Genomic DNA, 21,697 nt, shown 5'->3' on the forward strand with positions numbered 1-21,697 from the left:
GTGCAGGAGGCAGCTGATCGATGTTTCTCTCTCATCGATGTTTCTAACTCTCTATCCCTCTCCCTTCCTTTCTGTAAAAAATCAATAAAATATATTTTTAAAATAATAATAATAATATGAAATTTTTAAAAAAGAAAAAGAAGACTCCTGCAGGAGAAAAACCTGTTAACTTTTTTAAAAATCTTAGAATTTTACAAATTTCTTTGTCCACAGACACCTCCCCCTCTTTTTTTCTCTACTCTGCCCTCAGGTTCCTTTCTGCCTAAGGCCACCCCTGGGAATAATTGTGGAGCAAATAAAACAGATCTTCGTGTTGTTTTTAAGATTTTTTTATTGATTTTGGGAGAGAGAGAGAGAGAGAGAGAGAGAGAGAGATCCACTGATGTGAGATCAAGACATCCATCAGCTGCCTCCTGCACACCCCCTATGGGGATCAATCCCAAAATGCTTCAGCGCAGGGAGGACCCCCCCCCCCCCCCAACTAACCCAACCAACCCAACCAACCGAGCCAGGCGGGCCAGCGCTGGCCCTTTGCTTTCACCGCCTCCTAACACATCTCCGACTCCAGGAATCACCACCACCCCCTTGGGTCTAAGTCCTTCTCCCATCCCCCTTCTCTCCTGTCCTGTCCATCTTCCTGGACCCTAGTGTGCCCAGGCCCAGAGGGGAGAGGGTTGTGGCAGGAAACAAAGGGATTGGGCCTAATCGGTTGCCCCACCGGACTGGCACCGTTCTTCATACTTAGCCGGGGGACTGGCTCTAACTCAGGCATCAAAGTCCTGTCCCCCTGCCCCCCGACCACAAACACTTTCAGGCCCAATTAAGTCAATGATCCGCCACTGGCCAGGCAGTCTGGGCCACCGTGTGGCAGGCTCAGCCTGTCTGGAGGACACACAGCATGTGCTGGGCTGCGCTGAGCAGCAGGCTGGAGCCCAGGAGAAACGGGGTGCTGTGGCCTGAGCCTCCCACCGCACCCGAGGGAAGGGCCAGCGAGGCGTTGGCTGGCCCCGCGGTGGTGTTGCCCGCCTCCTCCACGGGGGCCCTCGGGGCCAGCAGCTCGGAGAGGAGGCTGCTGAACCTGCTCACGGTGGTGGCCGCCGGCTCTGGGGACGGGCCCGGGCTGGCCGCGCTGAGGTTCAGCTCCTCGGGGTCCACGCAGAGGCCGTCGGGGGCGCGCCCGAAGGCCACCCGGCTGAGGTCCAGGCCGGCCACGGAGCCCGGGGAGGCGCACGGCACCTCGGCCACGTGCCCGGAGCTCTCCATCCAGCCCCGCAGCCACTGCAGGCGGCAGTCACAGCGCCACGGGTTGCGGAAGAGGAAGAGGCGGCCCAGGAAGAAGCCGGGCTCGAAGGCGGCCCAGGCCAGCGCGGTGAGGCGGTTGCCGTTGAGGTGCAGGGCCAGGAGGCCCGACAGGTTCTGGAAGGCGCCCTCCTCCACGAAGGCGATGCCGTTGCGGTCCAGGTAGAGCAGCTCCAGCTCGGCCAGGTCGGCGAACCAGGCCCGCGCCACGCGGCCCAGCGCGTTGCCGCCCAGGTTGAGGGTGCGCAGGCGGCCCAGGCCGCGGAAGGCGCCGGCGGGCAGCTCGGCCAGCCGGTTGTCGTTGAGCAGCAGGTGCTCCAGGGCCCCGCAGTCGCGGAAGGCGCCGGCGTGCACGGTGCCCACCCGGTTGGCCTGCAGGCTGAGCGCGCGCAGGCGGCCCAGGCCGAGCAGGGAGCTGGCGGCCACCGCCTCGATGCGGCCGCGCTCCAGGCGCGCGTGGGTCAGGTTGGCCAGGCCGCGCAGGGCGCCGGGCACGCGGCGGAACAGGTTGGCGAAGGCGGCCAGCTCGCGCAGGGCGGGCAGCCCGGCCAGCAGGCGCTCGGGCACCGAGAAGAGGCGGCAGGCGGCCAGGTCGAGGCGGCGCAGGCGGCCCAGGGCCGCGAAGGTGCGCGCGTGCAGGTAGCGCAGGTCGCCGTTGTGCGCCAGGCGCAGCTCGGCCAGGCGGGCCAGACCCCGGAAGGCGCCGGGCGTGATGAAGGATAGGTTGTTGTGGCGCAGCGACAGGCGGCGCAGCGACGGCAGCGTCCCGAAGGCCCGCTCGCCCAGGAAGCGCAGGCCGTTGCGGTCCAGGTCGATGGAGGCCGCCTGGCACGGGAACTCGGGCGGCACCCGCAGGAGGCCGGCACGGTCGCAGCGCACGGAGCAGCCCCGCTCCCCCAGGCCGCAGGAGCAGGCGGCCGGGCAGGGCCGCGTGCAGGCCTCCGGGGCCCAGGCGCCCGCCCGGCTCAGGACCAGTGCTGGGTGGGGGTGGGAAGGGAGAGAAAAGACAGAACAAGGAGCAACCGTCAACCGGAGGAGGGTCACTGCGGGTGAAATCCTACCTGTCTGCGTAGCAGGAGGCAGCCCACCACCGAGTCCTCAGGCCGCCTGCTTCGTCCAAATGGTCTCTCAGTCTCCTAGGCCCTAGACAGGGTTTCCCACCCCTTTGCAGCCCAGTTATTTTTTTTAATATACTTGTACTAGAGGCCCAGTGCACAAATTCATGCACAGGTGGAGTCTGGCCGATGGGGGAGGGGAGGAGGAAGCTTGGGAAGTTGGCTGGCCGGCTCCACCCTCCCCCCCCCCATCGAGGGGACAATTTACATATTAGGCTTTTATTATATAGGATTGATCTCAGAGGGAGAGGGAGAGAGAGAGAAACATCAATGATGAGAGAGAATCATGGATCGGCTGCCTCCTGCACGCCCCCAACTGGGGATCGAGCTGGCAACCCAGGCATGTGCCCTTGACCAGGAATCGAACTGTGACCTCCTGCTTCATGGGCCAGTGCTCAACCATTGAGCCACACCGGCCAGGCAGTTCAATGTTCTTTTTTTAAAAATATATTTTATTGATTTTTTACAGAGAGAGAAGGAGAGGGAGAGTTAGAAACATCGATGAGAGAGAAACATCGATCAGCTGCCTCCTGCACACCCCCCACTGGGGATGTGCCCGCAACCAAGGTACATGCCCTTGACCGGAATCGAACCTGGGACCCTTCAGTCCAAAGGTCGACACTCTATCCACTGAGCCACACCGGCCGGGCGGTTCAATATTCTTGTTGCAGAAGCTTGCCTTGGTTTTTCCCTGTCCCTAAGAACTGTGAACTAGACACCAAGCTTAGGGTCAGGTTCTCGGACCCTGAGCCGAGCTTGGCTGTGACAGGGCAGCTGCTGATTGGAGAGAGACCCTGTTAGCGCAGACGAGGCCAAGAATGTAACCTTAAGTCCAGGTGTCAGCTGGACCCAGGCGGAATTTTTTCTATCGACTCTTCCAACTGGGTCAAGTAGAAGGCTTCAGATTTCTTTAAGAGTCCTTCATGCCATTCTCTGCTCCTCCCTGACGAACAGACGTGCACACTCCCCCCCTGTGGCTCATGTTTCTGCGCCCAGCAGCCCGCGCTGTTCCGGGTGCACGGTATGGCTCAGTAAATGTTTGCAGGATTCAATGGCATCAAGGCCCTCCGCTGTAACGATTCCTGCTGCAGGATGTCATTTATTTTTTTAAAAAAATACTCTTTGTCAAGGAATTCATGGGATTAAGACACAGAGGATACAACCAATTTGCTTGTTGACCGAACAGCCAAACAGCAGAACGACCATCCGGATGACCATCCAGGACCACGCTATACCACCCACTGGCACCAGGCCAGCCAAGGCAGGTGCGATGCAATTGGTCGGGGGCCCAGCCATCGCCCCATGATCGCCCTGCAGAGGGAGGCCCTGGCCACTGGCCGGCGGGGCAATCAATCGGGGGCTCCATGATCACCCCAAATAGGGAGGCCCAGGCCACCAACCAGCGGGCAGCAGGGGGTGGGCGGGGCCTCTATCTGCAAGGGAAGCCCAGGTCCTGGGTGCCGGAGGGAAGCAGGTGCCAGCAGCCGGGGGAAGGAAGGCCTACTCTTGCATGAATTTCGTGCACCGGGCCTCTAGTATAATATAAGAGGTCACAAATGTAGCTGCCAAATTTTTGAAAACATGCAACAGGAGTGAACTTTTTTTATTGTATATCCTTTTTACCTTTTAAAGTTCGAACTATCGCCCTAACCAGTGTGGCTCAGTGGATAGAGTGTCGGCCTGAGGACTGAAGGGTCCCAGGTTCAATTCCAGTCAAGGGCACGTACCTTGGTCAGGGCATGCAGGAGGCAACCAATCGGTGTGTCTCACTTGGTGTTTCTCTCTGTCTCTCCCTTTCCCTTCCACTTTCTCTAAAAATCATTGGAAAATATATCCTCGGGTGAGGATAAAAAAACAATAAAGTTTGAATCGTGTCAATGTAATACCTATTTGAGGAACTAAATTAAAGGTTATTTTAATCTTTAAAGATTCAAGATGTTGTCACTATTAGAGACCTATTTTCAGCCTTTGAAACTTTGATAGCCATTAGGAATAACTAATTTACTGGATGATTTTGTGAAATTTCAATTCAATCAAGTAAATTCTCAGAACAGACAACCGAAGTCTAGCGTTGGCTTACCCAATATGAAGACTAACTAACTATGTGCCTAATAATCCAGAGACCAGGCACCAAAGCAAAATTTTAAATAATAATAATAACACATTTGGGTGAGTCCTGCTTGCAATAAATGGCAGAATAATTTGTATCAGACTAGTATTCCTGCCGATAGCTAGTGTACTCTGTGGAAAAATACTTTTTTCTTTTTTTTAAATTGATTTCAGAGAGAAGAAGGGGGAGGGAAGGAGAGAGAGAGAGAGAGAGAGAGAGAGAGAGAGAAACATTGATGTGGGAGAGACACATCAATCAGTTGCTCCCACACGCTCCCCGACCAGGGCCAGGGATCGAACCTGCAACCCAGGCACATGCCCTTGATAGGGAATCAAACCCACAATTCTTCAGTGCATGGGATGACGCTCTAACCACTTAACAACCCTGGCCAGAGCAAGAATATATTAAGTAGCCATTAAGCACATGAAGAGATGATCAACATCAGCCATTAGGGACGTGCAATTAAAGCTACAATGAGATTTCCCTACATACCCACTAGAATGACTAAAATTCCAAAGACTCTGACAACCCCAGATGTTGCTGAGGATATAGAACAACTGGATTTTCTTACATTGTTGGTGGGAGTGGAAAACAGTTCAATAACTTTGGAAAACCTTGGCAGTGTCTATTAAAGCTAAACATATGCCTACCCTATGACTCAGCAATTCCACTCCTAGGTGTTTACCCAAAAGAAATTTTAAAAAATGTTTGCATAAAGACTGTGCAAGAAAGTGCATAGTGGCTGATTCATAATAGATCAAAGCTAGAAATTACCCAACAGTGCAGTGGAGAAGTGAATTACAATACATTTATTTTTACAGCAGAATGCTACTCAGCAACAAAGGGGAGCAAACAAAAGCATTATGTTGAGCAGAGAAACTTGACACAGAAGAATACATGCTGTAGTGCTAAACGAAATAAGCCAGTCAGGGAGGAGAAGTATCACGTGATCTCACTCATCTGTGGAATCTAATGAACCAAATAAACTGACGAACAAAATAGACCCAGAGACAGGGAAGCATGGAACAGACTGTGGAACCTCAGAGGGGAGGGGGGAGGAGGGGGAAGAGGTCAACCAATGAGCTTGTGTGCATATGGGCATGACCCATGGACACAGACAATGGGGTGGCGAGCGCCTGGGGGTGGGGGGAGGGGAGCGGCTGGAAGAGGTTAATGGGGGGAAAGGAAGACCTATGTAACACTTTCAACAATAAAGATTTGTTTTAAATAACTACACACTGTATGACCGCCTCTCCACGCGGCCCTAGAACACAGCTGCTGGCAGTGGCTCTGGGAGTTCAAGGGAACAAGACCCACAGATGGGCCCCGTCGAGGAAGACAGCAAATACCACACGACGTGGTTTAGGAATGTTGTCTGGGTGATGTGCGCATGTCTAGTGCTACTGCAATTCATCAAATTGTATGGGTTTCTTTTGCTTTTAGTACAACCACATTTTTTAAATTTTTTTCTTTATTGATTAAGGTATTATATATGTGTCCTTTTCCCCCCATTGCCCCAACACCCCCCCACACTCATGCCCTCACCCCCTGGTGTCTGTGTCCATTGGTTAGGCCTATAGGCATGCATACAAGTCCTTTGGTTGATCTCTCCCCCTTCCCCCCACCCTCCCCTACCTTCCCTCTGAGGTTTGACGGTCTGATCGATGCTTCTCTGTCTCTGGATCTGTTTTTGTTCATCAGTTTATGTTGTTCATTATATTCCACAAATGAGTGAGATCATGTGATATTTGTCTTTCTCCGACTGGCTTATTTCACTTAGCGTAATGCTCTCCAGCTCCATCCATGCTGTTGCAAATGGTAAGAGTTCCTTCTTTTTTACCACAGCGTAGTGTTCCATTGAGAACAACCACATTTTAATGAGTGTTTGCTCAAGGCTAAGCTTGGCACATAGATTATTTCATTTCAGATGGCAGTGCTGCGAGGTATTCTTCTCTCCTTCTGACAAAAGAAGAAGCTGAGGTTCAGAGTGGCTCACCAACGAGAGCCTCGGCTTGTCTTCCGCGGCGTGTGCGCTCCTCTCCCCCTCACTGGCCTTTCAGCTTCCGCTCCTCTGACTGTAACCCCACGGCCTGCACTTCCTGGCCTTCGGGGCCCTCTCAGTTCCCACGTGTGCACAGCAGCTGTGCCAACCACCATCTGAGAAATAACACCCATGTGCCCCTCCTGCCGCCTCCCCGCCACAGCCGTGTGGGCCGAGGGCGAACCTTTGGCCTAAGCCATCAGATCCCTTCCCTCCCTGTGAACACGGGACAGACGGGGCGATCCTGTGAGCACCGACCTGCACGGCCTTGGGGCTGGGATCTGTAACAGAGCCACGCGCAGGTCAAAGCTGGAGGAGGCAGGAGCCGAGGGCAAGGGAGGAAGCTGGTGTGCGGAGACCAGAGTCAACGTGAGGGTGACAGAGCCGGAGCCGGGAGCCTGGCCCGCTCTCGGTTCCCACGGGGCCCTGCTAATGGCTGTTGCTGTGCCATTTCCCTGTTTTCATGTCAGAAACCCATTGCAACCATCCGCATGGCCACATGATTTCTGTTCCTTGCAACCAATCATCTATACTAATAAAAGGATAATATGCTAATTAGAGTAGATGTCTTCTGGACGTCCTTCCGGACAAAGCTGCAGCGGCTGCAAAGGGCCCAGGCTCAGGCTGGCAGTGGCAGCAGCAGCGGGGTAATGGAGGCAGTGCCTTCCCCTGATCCCCAGGTTGCCTCCTACAGAGGGAGGCCAGACTGCGGCTTAGGCCCGGGGCCAAGGCAGAGGCAGTTAGGGGCGATCAGGCCAGCAGGGGAGCAAGTTAGGGGTGATCAGGCCGGCAGGGGGGCAAGTTCGGGGCAATCAGGCCAGCAAGAGGGCAAGGTAGGGGCGATCAGGCTGGCAGGCAGAGGCAGTTAGGGGTGATCAGGCAGGCAGAGAGATTAGGGGCAATCAGGCAGGGGGATTAGGGGCGATCAGGCAGGCAGAGGGGTTGGGGTGCTCAGGCAGGCAGGCAGGCAAGCGGTTAGGAGCCAGCAGTCCCGGATTGTGAGAGGGATGTCCGAGGGGTCCTAGATTAGAGAGGGTGCAGGCCAGGTTGAGGGACTCCCCCACCCCCGTGCATAAATTTCATGCACCTGGCCTCTAGTCTCTGATAAGAGTGGACATTTGACACCATTTCTGGCTCCCCCACACCATGTCTTGTTTCTTCTTACATTTTTATTTATTTTTGTTAATTTCTCTTTGTTGTTGAAAGTATGACAGCGGTCCCCTTTTCTCCCCATGGACCCCTTCTACCTGCACCCGCCCCCCCTTCCCTCCCCCTCCCCCTCCACTGCACCCTTGAAGCTCTCTTTTCACACTTAGGGACTTTCCTGCCTTGTCCATTGCCTGCTCAAGGTTGAAACCAGAAACTTCCCCCACAGCCCCTGCAGCTGGGGCCCAAGCACAGGACCGGCGTTGCGGGTCACACACACTCAGCAAGACTTGGGTTTCGAAGTAACCATTTTCTGTCCGGGAGGGTGCACAGGCACCTGGCTTTCAGGCTCCCAGGATGGGATTGCCTTCTTAAAAACAAGTTTTTCTTGATTTCAGAGAGGAAGGGATAGGGAGAGAGACAGAAACATCTGTGATGAGCCTGGCTGGTGTGGCTCAGTGGTTGAGCATCAACCCAGGAACCAAGAGGTCGCCAGTTCCATTCCCATTTAAGGCACATGCCCAGGTTGTGGGCTGGATCCCCAGTGGGGGCGTGCAGGAGACAGCCAATTGATGACTTTCTCTCTCATCAATGTTTCTCTCTCTCTACCCCTCTCCCTTCCTCTTTCTCTAAAAATCAATAAAAATATCTACACTAATAAAAGAGTAAGATGCAAATTGACCATACCTTCACAACAACCACCAGCCAATCAGGAGTGAGTATGCAAATTAACCCAACAAAGTTGGCAGGTTAATTTGCATTTGTAGGCACCAAGGGTGGGGCGGGATGCAGGCGTTTCACACCACCCCAGCCGCTCTGGGCCTCTGGGCAGCGTGGGAAGGCGGAAAGGCGGTTCTGGACCGGGGCGAAGGCCGTGCCGGCAGCCAAGGGAAGGAAGGACCATTCTTGCAGGAATCTTTGTGCATCGGGCCTCTAGTATTTTAAATAAAAAGAAACATCAATGATGAGAGAATCATTGATTGGCTGCCTCCTGCATGCCCCCTACTGGGGATTGAGCTTGCAGCCTGGGCATGTGCCCTTGACCGGAATTGAACTGTGACCTCCTGGTTCATAGGTCAGTGCTCAACCACGCCGGCCGAGCTCATGATGGAATTGCTGACACAAGCGCCCAGCATGCTTTCGGGGAGCTGCAGTGGTGGTGGCCCAAGGGTCTTTGCTGGGCCTGCCCCGCTAGCTGGTTTAGGCATTGCTCCAGGCAGAGGGCCTCCAACCGGGAGGCCTGGGAACACCGAACATGCCTGCTTGAACCCTTCTCGCTTCGGCGGCCTAGAGTGGCTTCTCTGGTTTGCAACTAGATTCCTGAGTAACATCCTGAGTGAGGCAGCTTCCCACGATGAAAGGGAATCCAGCTCCAGCTCCTCCTGCTGCCCCCCTGCCCCCCCCCCCCATCCCTGAAGAGCCTGTGAACTCTTCACCTTGACAGAGAAAACAACTGAAACGCAGGACCAGGGGCGCCCTGTCCGGGAAGGGGGCCCCGTGCCAGCCAGCGCCGGGAGCAGAGAACACGGGATTCAGGCTGGTCCGGGCACCCCCGGCTTCCCCCAGTGCAGACGGAAAGGGGCCCCCCTGGAACCAGTGCGATCGCTCCAAAAGCCAGGCTCCCGGGCTGTCCCGAGCTGAGTCCCATGCGAATGCTTGGGCCGGGAACATATTTGCCAGATTAAAAGATCACAGTTCGTGAGAGGAGTAGGTCCAACTCACTGGCAGTTCTCAGCCATTTCTCTTCGGGATGTGGGGGAAGGGTCCCTGTGACCATCGGTGCTCTGATTCCCAGCCTGCAGCGGGAGCAGGGGGGGCGGGGCGGGAGGGAGGCCGGTGAGAAATTGCAGACTGGCCGGGGCCTGGGGCCTGGCTCCAGGATCCACATGTGGGGCCTTCCAGGGAGTCAGCCTGGAATCACTCCTCCCCGGGGTGTGGCCTCTCTAGTTCTCTCCCAAACTCTCCTGGCACGCCTTTCCTCCCCCTCTCCCCCCTCCCCCCGCTTGGTTTTTGTTTCTAACCTCAGGCGACCTTTCTGCGTCTCGGTTTCCTCGTCTGTAACAGCTGGACAACAGGAGGGGTGGGTGAGGGGGAGCCTCTGCTGTCCCCGGATGAAATCTCACCCAGCGACTGACACTTCAGTCTGCCCAGAGTGAAAAGCAAGGCACCAAGTCTCAGAGTATTGAGGTTAGGCCCGGCCAGTGTGGCTCAGTGGTTGAGCGTCGACCCATGAACCAGGAGGTCACGGTTCGATTCCGATCAAGGGCACAGGCCTGGGTTTCGGGCTCCATCCCCAGTGTGGGGTGTGCAGGAGGCAGCTGGTCCATGGTTCTCTCTCATCACTGATGTTTCTCTCTCTCTCCCTCTCCCTTCCTCTCTCTGAAATCAATAAAAATATCTTTTAAAAATAAACACCGCCAAATTGTACACCTTTGTGTTTTTTATTTTTTTAATATGTTTTTTATTGATTTCAGAGAGGTAGAGGAAGGGAGAGGGAGAGACAGAAACATCCATGATGAGAGAGAATCATGGATCGGCTGCCTCCTGCACGCCCCACACTGGGGATCGAGCCCGCAACCCGGGCCTGTGTCCTGACCGGGAATCAAACTGTGACCTCCTGGTTCATAGGTCGATGCTCAACCGCTGAGCCACGCCAGCGGGCTCTTTGTCCTTTTAAATCAAGTTCATTGAGGTATATATAGTTGACTTACAATAAAATGCACCCATTTGAAGTGTACAGTTCAGTAAGTACAATAAGAGGACTGGCCCGTGTGATCACCACCGCAATCACGATCTATCACTTTTCTGCCACCGGAAAGCGGCCCCCTCCCCACCCCCGACTCCAGGCAACCCAGGACCTGCTTTCTGAAAGAGATCCGTGCTGCAGGTTCCAGAGCTTTGCATAAGCGGAATCACGCGGTGATTTTAGTCACCAGTGTGCTTGTGAGGTTCATCTATGTGGCTCTGAATCTCAGGCGACGATTCCTTTTTATTACTGAACAGCATCCCATGTGAGAATGTGCCGATTTGTGTCCCCAGTCACCTGTCGATGGGCGTTTGGTGTTCGGATGGCTTCCAGTTTTCGCCTATTTTGCCTAAAGCTGATGTAAGGACTGGTGTGCAGGTCTTCTGTGCACGTGTGTTTTCACTTCTCATTTGACGGCTGGATCGGATGCTAAGCACATGTAGAGCCTTAGAGGAAACTGCCAAATCGGTTTCCAAAGCGGCCAGACCACCTTGCGTTCCCACCAGCAGCGGGTGAGGACCCTAACGGCTGCCCATTGTCACCAACACTTTGGACGGTCTGTCTTCTTGACTCCAGCCTTCCTGGCGGCTGTGAAGTGGCAGCTCCTTGTGGCTTCGCTTGCATGTCCCAGTGCCGAAGGGCGTGGAGCGTCTTTTCATGTGTTTACTAGCCACCTGTATATCTTCTTTGTGGCAATAGCTGTTCACATTTGTTTGCCTGGTTTTCAAAATTGAGTTGTCTTACTGTTGAGTTTATGAGCTTTTAAATGTGTGTGTGTGTGTGTGTGTGTGTGTGTGTGTGTGTACTGTTACAATATCTGCTGCAAGGCCTTTATCAAGATACTAGAGGCCCGGGGGGTTAGGGGGTAACGGGGGAATAAGGACACATATGTAATACCACAATCAATAAAGAAATTAAAAAAAAAAATAAATAAATAAAAAGATACTAGAGGCCCGGTGCACAAAATTCATGCATGGGTAGGATCCCTAGGCCTGGCCGGCAATCAGGGCCGATCTGTGGGGCAACCAGCAGGCACCCATCTTGGCTGGCCTGGTGCCGCCCGCTTGCTGACCCCACCCCCCACCGCCACCGCCACCGGTCGCCTCTCTCTGAGGGGCAACCGGTGGGGTGATCGGGGTCCCCCACCTGGCACCTGCCTTGGCTGGCCTGGGGCCTGCGGGCTGGGGGCAGCTCCTGCGTTGAGCGTCTGCCCCCTGGTGGTCAGTGCGCATCATAGCGATCGGTCATTCCACCAGTCGTTCTGCCATTCGGTCCATTTACATATTGGGCTTTTATTATAGAGGATTGGAACAGTTCTAATCTGGGTGGCTTCACCCATTCAACAAATAAACCCTTATTAAGTACCCACCGTGTCTGACAATCTAGAAACTACAAGGTGAATAAAAAACAAACCCTGGCCCTCTTTAAAGATTCACAGCTTAGCCCAAAAAGTGTGACTCAGTGGTTGAGTGACAACCTAAGAACCAGGAGGTCAGGGTTCGATTCCCAGTCAGGGCACAGGCTCGGGTTGCAGGCTCCATCCCCAGTGTGGGGCGTGCAGGAGGCAGCCGATCCATGATTCTCTCTCATCATTGATCTCTCCCTCTCCATCTCCCTTCCTCTCTGAAATCAATAAAAAATATATAATTTTTTAAAAGATTCAGTTTAGAGCATGCTGCTGATGAAGGACCCTGTAAAGCGATTTAAGGAATAGGGATACTGCCCTAGCCGGTGTTGCTCAGTGGATAGAGTGTCCACCTGCAGACTGAAGGGTCCCAGGTTCGATTCGGGTCAAGAGCATATGCCTGGGTTTCAGGTTCAATCCCCAGTAGGGGGTGTGCAGGAGGCAGCCGATCACTGATTCTCTCTCATCATTGATGTTTCTCTCTCTCCCTCTCCCTTCCTCTCTCTGAAATCAATAACAATATTTTTTAAAGGAATCGGGATATTATGCTGTGAGAAGGAGGATGAACCGGAAAGAGGTTGACATGGGGGAGCGGGGAGAGTCCTAGCCCTTCCAGGAGACCCTCGTGGCCAGAGAATTTCTGCTTCCGGTTGCCCCAGCTCCACCCGGCTGTGAGCCTCAGATCATTCCTTCTGTCAGGCCCTTTGAGTCACGTCTCTCTACTTGGGGTAGAGCTCTATCCCGCCTGCTTCTCGGGAACACGGCGTCCCTCATCCTTGTGACTTGCAGTCCAAGGAACATTATCTGTGCTGTGGAGTGTTTGAAATGCAATGCCAGGGATGTGGGGACGGCCATTAATTCTAAGTGCATCTATTGTTAGCACATGATGTCACCGCTGAGCTCGCCAACTTGTCACAGAAGTCTAGCTGTAGCCGGTCTCCTGCCTCAGGGACTGTCCTGTTCTGCAGCACACGGGCTGGGCATATTGCCTGCACCCTGTGCGGGTCGGGAGAGCTGTGGGTGCACATTTAAAAGAAGACTGGCCCTAGCTGGTGTGGCTCAGTGGATAGAGCGTCGGCCTGCGGACCGAAGGGTCCCCGGTTCGATTCCGGTCAAGGGCACATGCCTGGGTTGTGAGCTCGATTCCCAGTGTGGGGGTGCAGGAGGCAGCCAATCAATGACTCTCTCTCATCATTGATGTTTCTCTCTCTCTCTCTCTCCCTCTCCCTTCCTCTCTGAAATCAATACAAATATATTTTAAAATATATATATTGGGCCCAGCTTGTGTGGCTCAGTGGTTGAGCATCAACCTATGAGCCAGGAGGTCATGGTTCAATTCCAGGTCAGGGCACATGCCCGGGTTGTGGGCTCCATCCCCGGTGGGGGTTGTGCAGGAGGCAGCCGATCAGTGATTCTCATCATTGATGTTTCTATCTCTCCCTCTTCTTTCCTCTCTGAAGTCAATAAAAATATATATTTTTTAAATCAGTCCTTCCCCTAATCGGTATGACTCAGTGGATAGAGCATCAGCCTGCGGACTCAAGGGTCCCAGGTTCGATTCCAGTCAAGGGCATGTACCTTGACTGCAGGCACATCTCCAGTAGGGGGTGTGCAGGAGGCAGCTGATCGATGTTTCTCTCTCATGGATGTTTCTGACTCTCTATCCCTCTCCCTTCCTCTCTGTAAAAAAATCAATAAAATATATTTTTTTAAAAATCAGTCCTTGACTTAAAAAAGAAAAGAATATTGGCTCTTGGAAGTAAACACTCTGTCCCAATGAGTCAATCAAACTTCCTATCGTTTCTAGGTGGGGGGCGGCCAGAAGCAGGCTGTCTGTAATTATCTAAATGTCAGCCCTGTCCTTTGCAGCCTCCCCGAGGTAGGCAGCCGTGTCCTATTTATCATAATGTTCCCTGCACCTTGTTCCAATTTTTTTCTCATTTACTTGGTGGGTCTCCCATAAAAGACTGCAAGTTTCTCAAGGACAAAGTCTTTGCAATCATCTCTCATAAAACCCCGGGAGTGTGTGGGAGGTACCGTGTGTATCTGTCGACTCCATGAATAGAGCAAGTTCTGCTTTTTGAAAAGGTAGAATGAAGAGTGAAAAGATTCACCCTAGCTGGTTTGGCTCAGTGGATAGAGCGTCAGTCTGGGGACTGAAGTGTCCCAGGTTTAATTCCAGTCAAGGGCACATGCCTGGGTTGTGGGCTCGATGCCCAGTAAGGGGCTTGGAAAAGGCAGCCAATCAATGGTTCTCTCCCATCATTGATGTTTCTCTCTCTCTCTCCCTCCCTTCCTCTCCCTTCCTCTCTGCAATCAATAAAAATATTCTTTTTAAAAAAGAGTGAAAAAATTCGATTCCCATTTTAGAATTATCTGGTAAAATTTTCTCTGCCAATGCTGCTATTACATGGGTCATTACAACCTTAAATAATTATATTCGCCCGAGGGTCAGAACACCAGAGTCTCTGTTTAGAATTATTTACTGCAGAACTTCACAAGGGATTTTTCCTTGGGCTATCTCAGGTTTGAGCACCTAGACCTGTAGATGTGTGGTGACAAATTTGGGATGAGCCTGGCTGGTGTGGCTCAGTGGTTGAGCACCATCCCATGCACCAAGAGGTCACTGGTTCCATTCCCGGTCAGGGCACTTGCCCAGGTGCCGGCTCGATCCCCAGTAGGGGGCGTGCAGGAGGCAACCGATGGATCCTCTCTCATCATTAATGTTTTTCTCTCTCTCTCCCTCTCCCATCCTCTCTACCCAAAAAATCAATACAAACATATTTTTTTAAATTTGTGATGAGTCTTCTGATTCTATTAAAACCTATAGAACAACAGGTCAAAAAACTTGGGCGCGTGGGCAGGATTTCAACATCCATAATCACACAGTTCCAGCCTGATAGTTTTCCTTTTTTTTTTTTTTTCTTCCTTTAGGAAGATGGTTTCTTTAAGGGATTTTTTAAAAATATATTTTATTGATTTTTTACAGAGAGGAAGGGAGAGGGACAGAGAGTTAGAAACATTGATGCGAGAGAAACATCGATCAGCTGCCTCCTGCACATCTCCAACTGGGGATGTGCCCGCAACCAAGGTACATGCCCTTGACCGGAATCGAACCTGGGACCCTTCAGTCCGCAGGCCAACACTCTACCCACTGAGCCAAACCAGTTAGGGCTAAGGGATTTTTTTTTAAGTAAAATGATCTTCAAATAAAGTGATTAGAGAGCTACTGTAGTTTTTGGTGACTACATCAATGAATTCATATCTGAAATTAAAATAAGAAAATCACCAAAAAGTTATTTCATATATTTGGCTCAGAGTTATGTTTTTATTTTATTTTTTAATATATTTTTATTGATTTCAGAGAGCAAGGGAGAGGGAGAGAGATAGAAACATCAATGATGAGAGAGAATCATGGATCGGCTGCCTCCTGCACGCCCCCTACTGGGGATGGAGCCCGAAACCCGGGCCCGTGCCCTTGACTGGAATTGAACCTGGGACCCTTCAGTCCGCAGGCCGACGCTCTATCCACTGAGCCGAACCGGCTAGGGCTGAGTTTTGTGTTGAAACGAACAAAAATCCACCACCTACTGTTTCTCTCATTCTCCACCCCCTCCCCCACGACCCCACATTCAATGAAACGGAACCCAAACTGAACCCAATGAAACTTTCACGGGAACCGCTTGGAGACCACGCTTCTTGGGTTCCCATGCATCTTCCAGGGCTCGCCCACCCCGGCCCCTGCAGGCCACAGGCGGCGGGGCCAGGGGGCGGCCTGGCCACTTACCAGGCAGCAGCAGGGCCAGCATCCCGGGAGCTGCAGGAGCCTGGTGGCTTAGGGCCACCCAGCTGGATCCCTGCCTGAGGGGAGAGAGCACAGGTCACCGGGCGCCCGGGAGCAGTGCCTGGAGAACCGGGACACGGGGGGGGGGGGGGGGGGGGGGGGGGGGCCCTCACACCTCCCCCCTCCTCCCTGACTGCCCGGCTTCCCCCTCCTTCACACTCACGTCTCCCAATAATCATGCTGTTGGGTTAAGAAGAACCACTAACAGCCCAGCTGGCGTGGCTCAGTGGTTGAGTGACAACCTGTGAACCAAGAGGTCACAGTTCAATTCCCGGTCAGGGCACATGGGCTCAATCCCCAGTAGGGGGCGTGCAGGAGGCAGCCAATTGATTCATCAATGTTTCTCTCTCACTCTCCAACATCGATAAAAACATGTTTTTTTTAAAAAAAAGAAGAAGAAGAAGAACAACAACAACAACAACAACAACCAGCCTGGCCGGCATGGCTCAGTGGTTGAACATCAACTTATGAACCAGGAGGTCATGGTTCGATTCCCAGTCAGGGCACATGCCTGGGTTGTGGGATGATCCCCAGTGTGGGGCCATGATTCTCTCTCATCTTTGATGTTTCTATCTCTCTCTCCCTCTCCCTTCCTCTCTCTGAAATCAATAAAAAAAAAAATATTTAGAAGAAGAAGAAGGAGGAGGAGGAGGAGGAGGAGGAGGAGGAGGAGGAGGAGGAGAAGAAGAAACAACAGCCAATCAGAAGCTCCCTGCCTGGGTGTGTTCAGAAACCCTCCATCAGGCTAAATCCCTGACAGCCACTCAGGTGGACTCGCTGACACCCCGTGAGAAGACAGACAGAGGGAACCTCTGCCCGAAGCCTTAGCGGACAGTCCCCAAATGTTGCTTACCGGCCTGGGGGGTCGGCCTGGTCCCCTCCTCCTCTGAGGCTCCCTTGGGCTCCCCCAGCCCATCCATCTCCGAGGTCAGGCAGCCACAGCCGCTGAAAATCCTCCCGCAGAGAAGTGGGGGTGGGGGGGCAGCAGGAAGAGTTGCTTGTGCAGGTTTGAGCGCTGATGTTTCTTCCTCCAGATGTAATGGCAGGAAAATCCTGTATAGGATGAGGATTAGCGCAGATGACAGAATGTGTCCGCCCTGCGAATCACAAAAGCCAGTGGCAGATTTTGCTGACACACCAATCGGCTTTATCCCAGGCCTTGGCCCCTGCATCTGCCCGGCCCCTTTAAACCCTCTGCAGACCCCACCTCCCGCCCCGACCCCAGCCACCACCCCACCCCCACCCCCCCAAGCACCATGCAGCCAGAAATTGGCTTCCTGCCAAACAAAAAGCGATTTTCAGCATTTTCCGCGAGGACACGTTACAAAACCGGGGAGGTGGGGCCAGGCCAGGGCAGCTAAAGCCAGGATGTTTTCCCAAATGCGGGCTGCCCAGGGGCCGTGCTCTGCAGTGCCTGATGCCTCCGGCCTGCCCATCAGGCTGAGACCTGGTTTGGGGGGAGGGGGGGAGGCTGAGCTGGCCACCGCCCAGGGCCAATCCATCGGGCCTCAGAGTCTGCAACATGGGAGCTGGTTAGGAATGGGGACTCTCAGCACCCCCACCACCCCCTCTGGAATCAGCATCTGCATTTGTGGTGGGGGATTCTGTTTGTTTGTTTGTTTGTTTGTTTGTTTTCTTAATCCCCACCCGAGGATATTTTCCCATTGATTTTTAGGGAGAGTGGAAGGGAGAGGGAGAGACAGAGAGAAACATGGATGGGAGAGAGACACATTGATTGGTTGCCTCCTGAATCCAACCCGGAACCCTTCAGTCCGCAGACTGGCGCTCTAGCCAGAGCCACACCGGCCAGGGCAGGAAGCATCCTTTGCCGGCTTCATCCGGCACCTGGGCCCAGTGCAGCCTCCCCAACCCCCCACCCGCCGGCCAGAGGCCCTGAGGGCAGACCGCCCGCACCTATACCCCTGGGCCTTGGCTTGGGGGCCAACCTTGCAATGTCTCCCCGAGGCTCCCGGGCCGGCTGCTCTGGGCCGGGGATCGCCCTGCGGAAGCCCCCCCACCCCACCCCACCCCACCCCGTGAACTCAGACGTTCCTCGGGAGCGGGAAGGGGGAGCAATCAGAGGCTCTCCGGGCCGGAGCAAGGGGCCCGTCCACGCTGTGACTGCAGCTGGGGCGGCCAGCGGCCTTGGAACCCAAAACGTGTTCCCGGGGGGGAGGGGTGGCCACAGGAAGTGCGATTGCCCGGCACGCCCCCAGGAGGAGCTGCAGACAGGACCCTTTCATCCGGAGAGCTAGCCGGGTCCCCCCCCCCCACCCCCCACCCCGCCGCTCAGGGGCCCGCGGGCGGTTTGCACCGCGCTGGCTCCGTCCCAAAGCGTTTGGCCGCCGATCAGAAGGGGGCGAAGAGGGGAGGGGGGAGCCTGAGACACAAAGGTGGCCCAGGATGCAACGCTTTGCCTGTGCAGGTGGCTTCTAGAAAGCTCCCCTCCCCACGGGGCGGTGGGAAGCCCCGCCTTTCTCTGTGATTGCTGCGGCGTTGGCGGGGCGGGGGGGGGGGGGGGGGGGTAGGAGGGGGGAGCAGTGAGCAGGGACCCGGCCGGGCCTCTGATGAAGGGAAAAGAGCGAATTCCTCCTGGGGCTCAGCAGTTCAGCGTCTCCTATGGGGGCTCCCAGAGGGGACTTGGCTATTAAACCAGGTTCCTTCTTTTCTTTTCTTTTTTTTAAATTTATTTATTGATTTTGGAGAGGGAGAGAGAGAGAGATAGAAGCATCCATGATGAGAGAGAATCACGGATCAGCTGCCTCCTGCACGCCCCCCACTGGGGATGGAGCCTGGACCCGGGCCTGTGCCCTGACCGGGAATCGAACCCGGGACCCCTCAGTCCTCAGGCCCACGATCTATCCACTGAGCCACGCCGGCCGGGCTAAACCAGGTCCCTTCTATTTCTCTGCTCCCACCCCTCCTGCTTGCACCCGCATGCCCACACCAGGCAGAGACCAGCCCTTGGGGGGGGGGCAGGTTTACCCCACACCCAGGCGGCCCAGTTCAGCCGATTCGGCCGTTTCCTTCCACGCCTTTATTTACCCACAGGAGCCTGAGGCCCAGGGCAGCGTGGACGCCCGTTTGCTGAGTGGGGTCCCCCCAGCAGCAGACCCTGAGGCGGGGATCCGGACGCGCTTTGACTGGGGAGGTGACTGCGGAGTGGAGGCTCGTGTGCAGCCTGGGCACGCTGGCTCCCTGGGCAAGGGCGGCCTCCTCCGGGGCCAAGTCAGAAGGATCTCCCCTGCAGGGGAGGAGGCGGGCATTTACCCTCCAACTTCCGCCCTGGGTGCAGGCTGTTCCCGGAACCAGGAGGGCTGCTCCCCGCCAGGGCCCAGGCCCAGGTTGCGGCTCCATCCCCAGTGGGGGGCGTGCAGGAGGCAGCCGATTGATGGTTCTCTCTCTTTTCATTGACGTTTCTCTCTCCCTCTCCCTCCTCTCTGACATCACTAAAAATATATTTTTTAAAAATTAACAAATAGCCCTGACCGGTGTGGCTCAGTGGATAGAGCGCCGGCCTGCGGACTGAAGGGTCCCAGGTTCGATTCCGGTCCAGGGCATGTACCTTGGTTGCAGGCACATCCCCAGTGGGGGGTGTGCAAGAGGCAGCTGATGGATGTTTCTCTCTCATCGATGTTTCTAGCTCTCTATCCCTCTCCCTTCCTCTCTGTAAAAAATCAATAAAATAGATTTTTTTTAAAAGAGAAATGAGCCCCTTCCCGACACCTTCCCCCTCCCTTCCCCCTCCCACAGGCATCGGCCTTCCCACTGATGGCGTTCTCACAGGGGACAAGGTGGGGGGAGGCAGGAGCAAGGAGTCCCGGGGCCACTGGACATGCCCGCCCACAACTGCATTCTGGGTGCCTGGGACCTCGAACTCCCTGCCCAAGAGATTCTGAGCCCCCTCTCTGAGTCCATCCTCCCGAGGGCAGTCGGTGCCCCCCACCACTGTGCCCTGGGGAAGGGGCCCCCAGGGGCGGCTGTTTGCACCTGAGGACACGTGTGGGCGAGGACCCCGTGGGCTTTCCAGATTATTATGGGGGTATCTCTGACAAGGCAGGAGGATAGAACATATGTTTTAATTGATTTCAGAGAGAGGAAAGAAGAGAGAGAAACATCCATGATGAGAGAGAATCCTGGATCTGCTGCCTCCCGCATGCCCCCCACTGGGGATGGAGCCCACAACCCGGGCCTGTGTCCTTGATCGGGAATCGAACCCTGACCTCCTGGTTCATAGGTTGAGGCTCAACCAATTGAGCCACACCGGCGGGCAGGACATATTTTATTTAAGCGTTTGTTAGCTTGGCTTAGAACTTTCAAACATGTGGACATATGGCGTGTGGGCCCGCACACACGCAGGGCGGCCCATGTTCCGCACACAGGCCGGCGCGATGTTTGCTAATGAGGCCCCGGGGGTAGCTGGCGGAGCGACAGCAAGTCCTGGGGTGAGTGACACCTTTGGCCCCTGGCCCCGCCTTGTTCTCTGACCTTGGGAGGGGGAAGGAGGAGGGGCGCTCAGGACAGGCCCCCCCGCTTCCTGGGCCTTATCCTCCTTAAAACCGTCCTTCTCCACGTGGGGAAACTGAGGCCCACAAAGGAGTGGCCTGCTCCCAGGTGAGAGGGGGAGGTGGAGCTGGGACCCAGTCCTCCTGCCTCCAGTCCCTGGGTTTTCTGGGGCGCTAGCCAGGCAGGGACCCGAGGGAACCCCATCCCCGAGGCCACTCCGCCGCCTGCATGAGAAGGGGGAGGGGGGCTCCCCCGGTGGCTGAAGCGCCTCCCCGCTTTGTTCTCGGTTAAGCCGTCCACTCCCCTGTCCTTGCCCTGCCAGCCTCCGGTGGAAACCGCTCCGCGGGGCCGGTTAGATCAGCCCGGGTTCGGGACCTCGTTTCTGGAACCGGGGAGGGGGCGGGGCAGGGACCACACAGCTTTCATTCCGTTTCCCGGCCTAGTGACGTCGCCCCAACTGCAGGCCAGGACCCTGGGGGTGCGGGCTCGCGCCCCCCCCTCGTTCCCCCGCCAATAGGGGGGCCGGGGGCAGCCAGTGACAAGTGTGCACGTGCCCGCCCCTCCCCGGCCGGCGGCTCCGCGTGACTCAGTGGGTTTTGCCGCTTCAGGTCGCGTCCTTGCGAAACCTCTGCAGCAGCTTCTGCGGCAGCCACGGCCCTGCCCCGCCCGGAGCCGCTCCTCGCCGGGCGTGGCCGCCAGGGGGCGCCGAGGCCCCGAGCCGGTTCCCAGCTCCCGGCCCCGCCCTCCACAGGCCCCGCCCCCTGCAGGCCCCGCCCCATCCCGCCCGGGCCCCGCCCTTCGCGCGTCCTCACCAGCCCCGGGGGCGGGGCCTGCAGGGGGCGGGGCCGGGCCGGGAAAGTCCCAGGCGCGTCATCGCGGGAAACGTTAGTCACGCACCTGCAGCCGCCCGGCTTCCGGCTGGGAGGGAGGCCAGGGCCAGGGCCTGACTCGGCCAAGGTCACGCCCTGGGGAGGGTCTCCCAGCACCTGCCCTCCGACCCGGCCACGTAGTTCTGACGGTGGCGGCCAGCCTGGCTGGCCGTCTGTAAGGGAAGAGCGGGCCCGGGCCCTTCCTGCCTTTTCACCCTACAAACACCTCCTGGGAAGCTCGCTCCTCCTTTCCCAGGAAAAGGAACCGGAGCCCCTTGAGGCAGAGGCCGGAGCAGGCAGCGTACAAGGCCTGGGCGCACCGTACCCGCTCAGAGGGCAGGCCATCATCAGAGGCTGCGGTGGAAGGCAGGCTGAGTGCTTCCATTGGCCAAAGGCGGGACAAGTCCCAATAAGAACCCTGAATGTAATCAATTGAAACACATCAAGTAAAATACATGTCTGTGTTCGACCATCCTATACACTGAGTGGCCAGATTACTATGATCTCTGAACGCATAATAATCTGGCCACTCAGTGTGTGTGTGTGTGTGTGTGTGTGTGTGTGTGTGTGTATACATACATACATATATATATTTAGAGGCCCGGTGCATGAATTC

The 21,697-nt window shown here is 55.4% G+C and overlaps 1 protein-coding gene across 1 annotated transcript; it reads right to left on the reverse strand.

The window, feature by feature from the left end:
• Positions 1 to 825: 825 nt before the first annotated feature.
• NYX (nyctalopin) lies at positions 826 to 18,870 on the reverse strand (the record flags this gene model as incomplete). The annotated part of the gene is given in 5 exon segments (XM_079764654.1): positions 826 to 873; positions 877 to 2,276; positions 15,650 to 15,723; positions 16,560 to 16,803; positions 18,756 to 18,870. Coding segments are annotated over 3 exon segments (1,470 nt in total). The 5' UTR covers positions 15,672 to 15,723; positions 16,560 to 16,803; positions 18,756 to 18,870.
• Positions 18,871 to 21,697: the final 2,827 nt, after the last annotated feature.

Source organism: Cnephaeus nilssonii, assembly GCF_951640355.1.
Source record: "Cnephaeus nilssonii genome assembly, chromosome: X".
Lineage (NCBI taxonomy): Eukaryota > Metazoa > Chordata > Mammalia > Chiroptera > Vespertilionidae > Cnephaeus > Cnephaeus nilssonii.